At 57.0% G+C, this 4,461-nt stretch overlaps 1 protein-coding gene across 1 annotated transcript; it reads right to left on the bottom strand.

Annotated features, from left to right (window-relative positions):
- Positions 1–484: 484 nt before the first annotated feature.
- Positions 485–1,956, bottom strand: NOG (noggin). Its single transcript, XM_007463875.1, has one exon. The coding sequence runs from the start codon at positions 1,434–1,436 to the stop codon at positions 738–740; it is 699 nt and encodes a 232-aa protein (XP_007463937.1). The 5' UTR covers positions 1,437–1,956; the 3' UTR covers positions 485–737.
- Between the last annotated feature and the right edge of the window lie 2,505 nt (positions 1,957–4,461).

Raw genomic sequence — 4,461 nt, 5'->3', positions numbered from 1 at the left:
CCCACCCCTCACCCCCCCCATCAATCACCAACACAGAGAATCGCAGTGTCGAGCGCAGTCGATTTTAGTGGTTTTCTTTAATCCTGCTCTGCACTTCTTTCTCATTTACTACACGGGATATTATAAAGAATAAATAGCAGATACTCTTAATTTACAATGATTAGTCATTCCATTTGTTCTCTATATTTACAATAACTGTAAAATAACATTGAACTCTATAGCTTCTTCGAGGTCCAAGGAAAACCAAAACACTTTCCGAAGAATGGAAAATAGCTTTTTAAAAGTCCTTCTACAAAAGTTCTCCCCTCTCTTTGTACTTTAAGAAAAAATAACATTTCCCCCCTGCTTCGCCATGCGAAGGGCACTGGAATATAAATAGCAGGTTAACATTATTAGCAACAACCAGAATAAGTCTCTCTTTTCTCTGTTCTTTTTTTTTCTTTTTGCTTAAAAATTTTTTAAAAATACAGTAGAAGCTGGTAACTTTTAACGTATAATACTGACCTTTTAATAAGTAAATTAAAACTGGGACCGTATATACATACACATATACATTCCTACACAGTTAAACAGTGCATTACATGAACCAGAAAGCTAGGTCTCTGTAGCCGGGAAAAAAAAAAAAAAAGTTCATTGAATTCCCTCGCGAGAGGGTGGTGGAACTGGTTGGAGACTGTGCGGGGGGGCGTCGGTGGGGATCGATCAAGTGTCCGGGTGCGGGCAGGGGGCCCTGAGTTCTAGCATGAGCACTTGCACTCGGAAATGATGGGGTACTGGATGGGAATCCAGCCGCAGCGCTGGCCCCCGCGCCGCTGACAGCGCCACCGCAGCACCGTGAGGTGCACGGACTTGGACGGCTTGCACACCATGCCCTCTGGCACGGAGCACGAGCGCTTGCTGAAGCAGCTGCCCACCTTCACGTAGCGCGGCCAAAAGCGGCTGCCCAGGTCGTTCCAGGCGTACAGCACCGGGCAAAAGGTCTGCGACCACAGCCACATCTGTAACTTCCTCCGCAGCTTCTTGCTCAGGCGCTGCTTCTTGCCCGGGGCCAAGCCCTCGGAGAACTCCAGCCCTTTGATCTCGCTCGGCATGGCCCCCGACGGCCGCTGCCGCAGCAGCTGGTCCAGCTCCGCCAGGTCCTCGGCGCCCCCGGCCGCCACCCCGCCCCCGCCGGGCCGGTCCTCGGGGGGAGAGGTGGCCATGAAGCCCGGGTCGTAGTGGCCCCCGAGCAGCGAGCGCAGCAGCGTCTCGTTCAGATCCTTCTCTTTGGGGTCAAAGATAGGGTCCGGGTGTTCGATGAGGTCCACCAGGGGCAGGTTGTCGCTGGGAGCCGGGCGGATGTGGAGATAGTGCTGGCCGCCGGCCGGTGCCGCCCGCAGCCCCAGGACCACCACCAGGGCGTAGAGGGTGACCCCCAGGCTGGGGCAGCGCTCCATGCCTCCGGCGCGCGCCCGGGGCTGCTGCTTCGTCCCGCGTCCCCGGAGGAGAGCACGCCGAGCCCGCGGCGCCGCCGCGCTCCCCCGTCTCTCCGGAGGCGGCTCACCCGAGGCTGGGCAGGCGCAGGGCCGGCAGCATGAGTCGCCGGCAGAGCCCTTCGCACGGCGCCGGCTCCCACCGGGGCGGAAAAAACGCACACAAGTTGGCCGCAACTCCTCTCCCAGGTCTACTCGGGAAGGCGACCGCGGCGGGGCATCCGAAATTACTCCAGGGCAACCGCGGGCGCTGGGGGCGCCGGCTGCTCGCTGCCTTCCCGGGCTGGCGGCGGCGCAGGGCGCGTGGACTGGCCGCTCTCCCCGCCTCCTCCTCTAGCTGCTCGTCGTCCGGCCGCTCTGTGCAGCGCCGCGGGCCGAGCCGGTCCTAGGGGCACTTCCCTCCGCCTGCTCGGGGCTCCGCGGCCGTCTCTGCCCGGCGGACTCCAGCGGCGGCGGCGGCGGCGGCGTCCGCGCACGTTGGCACCGGTTTGTCTGTCTCGCAGGGTCCAAGCCTTTAAATTTCCTGCACTTTCAGCTCCATCACCATGGAAACCACTGACTCTCTCGGCGTTGCCCCCTCCCCCTTCTTCCCCCCAAACAACAACCCCACCCCCCACTTCTCCACCCCCGAGGAGCCGGAGCCGCACAGGCTCCGGGGGAAGCCGCCTGCACTCGCCGCGGAGGCGGCGGCGGCGGCTTCGGCAGCGCCCGGGCTGTGCCCCGCCGGACCCAGATGCCCCGGGAAGCCGACAGTCCGGCTGCCCGCCGGAGCTCACAGGCGGCGGCGGCGGCGGCGGCGGCAGCGGCGGTGGCGGCGGCGGTGGCGCTTGGCAGGTCTCCGCGCAATTTTCTCTCTCCCCCACCACCCACCCCCCTTCTCCTCCTCCTGCAAAATGCACCGCCCCCCTCCTTTCTCCTGGGGCTCTAGGCGCCCCGCCAGGGCCAGTCCTGGGGAAAGCTCGCGGCGGCGCTGGAGCCGGGCTGGAGGGTGCAGGGCCAGTTTTGGGGGGGTGCTCGAGGTGGGGCTGGGAGGATTCTCACTAGCTGGGTACTCTGCACCGGTAAGGGAGCTGCGGGGAGGTGCTGGAGGCTCGTTTCTTGGTGCAGTTCGGTGCAAGGAATTTCTCCATGTGCATGAAGCTTTTTCCCCGGGCGCGTCTCGCCTTCCTCTCTCCCAGGCTCGGTCTAAGTCCCCTGCCCCTCCCCCCAGCGCGCGCGCACACACAGACACACACAGACAGACACACACACACACACACAGAGACACACACACACACACACAGAGACACACACACACACACACAGAGACACACACACACACACACAGAGACACACACACACACACACAGAGACACACACACACACACACACTCTGCGCCGGAGGAGTCCGGGAGCCGCAGCGTTGCGCAGCGTGATGTAATTCCTAGGAAGCTGTTACCCGGGCCCACAAGGGGGGTCCGCTCCTCACCCTCCTCCTCCTCCTCCTCCTAGGCCGGGTCTTGCACCCTGAGTGGCCGAGCTGCAGGCGCGCGTCCGGCTTGCCTGCGGCTCCCCTAGCCGGCCTGGCTCCGCGCAGCTGCCGCTCGGCTCCCTGGGGGCGGCGCGCCCTCTGCTGGCCCGCAGCAAGCCCTGCACCCTGCGCTGGCGGGGCGGCCCTGCGAGGTGGGTTTGTCTGCTGTCCAGTCTGTCCAGCTCAGTTTCTGCTCTTGTGTCCGTGTCACTGTGTATGTGTGTGTTCGTTCTTGTGTGCGTGTGGGTGCGTGCGCGCTGACGGGTCTGTTCTGGCTCTTCAAAGGTGAACTGGCAGTAGGGGACCTGAGACCTGGCTGGGGTCCGTCCAGATAAAACTACGTTAACCTCGGACAAGTCACTTTTGTAGCACCACACACCTTACTTTCTGCATTAGTGACGTAACTACGTTACTCCTCCAGTTCTACCTTTCTGTGATTCTAAATAAACCTTCATGATGCTTTCTCTTCCAGCAGCAGTTTGTTTTTGATGGTAGGTGGATATTGAAATGACACTTAAGGTTAATTTGCCTTTGGATGAAGAGCTGAATCCAAGCTTCAAAACTCAAACTCAGTTTCCTCTGTGGTGGATATGATTGGAGTCTGGAAAACGCTGGAGAAGAGAGACTTGGTGTGGATGACTCAAGCATTCACAGCGTTCCACAGAGTGGAGTTAGGAGGTCTCATTGTGACAGCCTAAATCACTCTAGTTTCTTTCCCCAAAGATCTGGTTTTTCCTTTCAACCTGTGCTCTCCCACCCCACCCCCACCCAACACACACAGAAATTTATCATCTGTCTAAGGAAGCAAACACACTTTGTTTCATGGCACAGTCTTTCTGCAAAACGCCAGCAATTGAGAGGGATGGCCAGTTTCAGCTGAAAACCTTTTCTTAAACTTTCGAGTCTAGACAGTATCTAGAATTAGACAATTAAGGTAATGCCTACAAGAAAATCTTGCTTTAATGAATATGGGAGATAAGAACAACCAACTGGTTGTTTGAATTGCACTGATTCTGAAATAATGTGGGCCTAGAACCCAGCACACAGTAGGCTTTTAAACAGTACTCCTTTCTTTTTGATATGCTTTAGGGGGCTTGGCACTGGTTTATTTTCTTAGGAAGATTAAATGTTCCAGAGCAGTTCTGCCACTGCTGTGAATTAACTAAGAGAATAATTTTTCAGTAAAGAGTTCAAAAGGCTAAATTCTAGCCCACCTCTCCTGAGATGGTGGGTTCCACTTAGTGACATTCTCTTGTGCCGTTTTCTATTCCATCAATCTCCTCTCCTTTCCTTCAAATCACCTATTTTTGTTTGAAAACCAGATCCTTCAGTCCTTTATTTAGGCGGGGTAGAATGAAAACAAACCATGTTAGACAATAGATTGGGTGACCTGTTTATAGAGTGTCCGCTGGGTGAACACCATGGGAGGGGGGAAATGCAAAGGAGAAAGAAGTCCCAATCGATTGCTGCCATCCAAGA

Source organism: Lipotes vexillifer, unplaced genomic scaffold, assembly GCF_000442215.2.
Source record: "Lipotes vexillifer unplaced genomic scaffold, Lipotes_vexillifer_v1.1 scaffold333, whole genome shotgun sequence".
NCBI lineage: Eukaryota > Metazoa > Chordata > Mammalia > Artiodactyla > Lipotidae > Lipotes > Lipotes vexillifer.
This window is presented reverse-complemented; position numbering and strand designations above follow the sequence as displayed.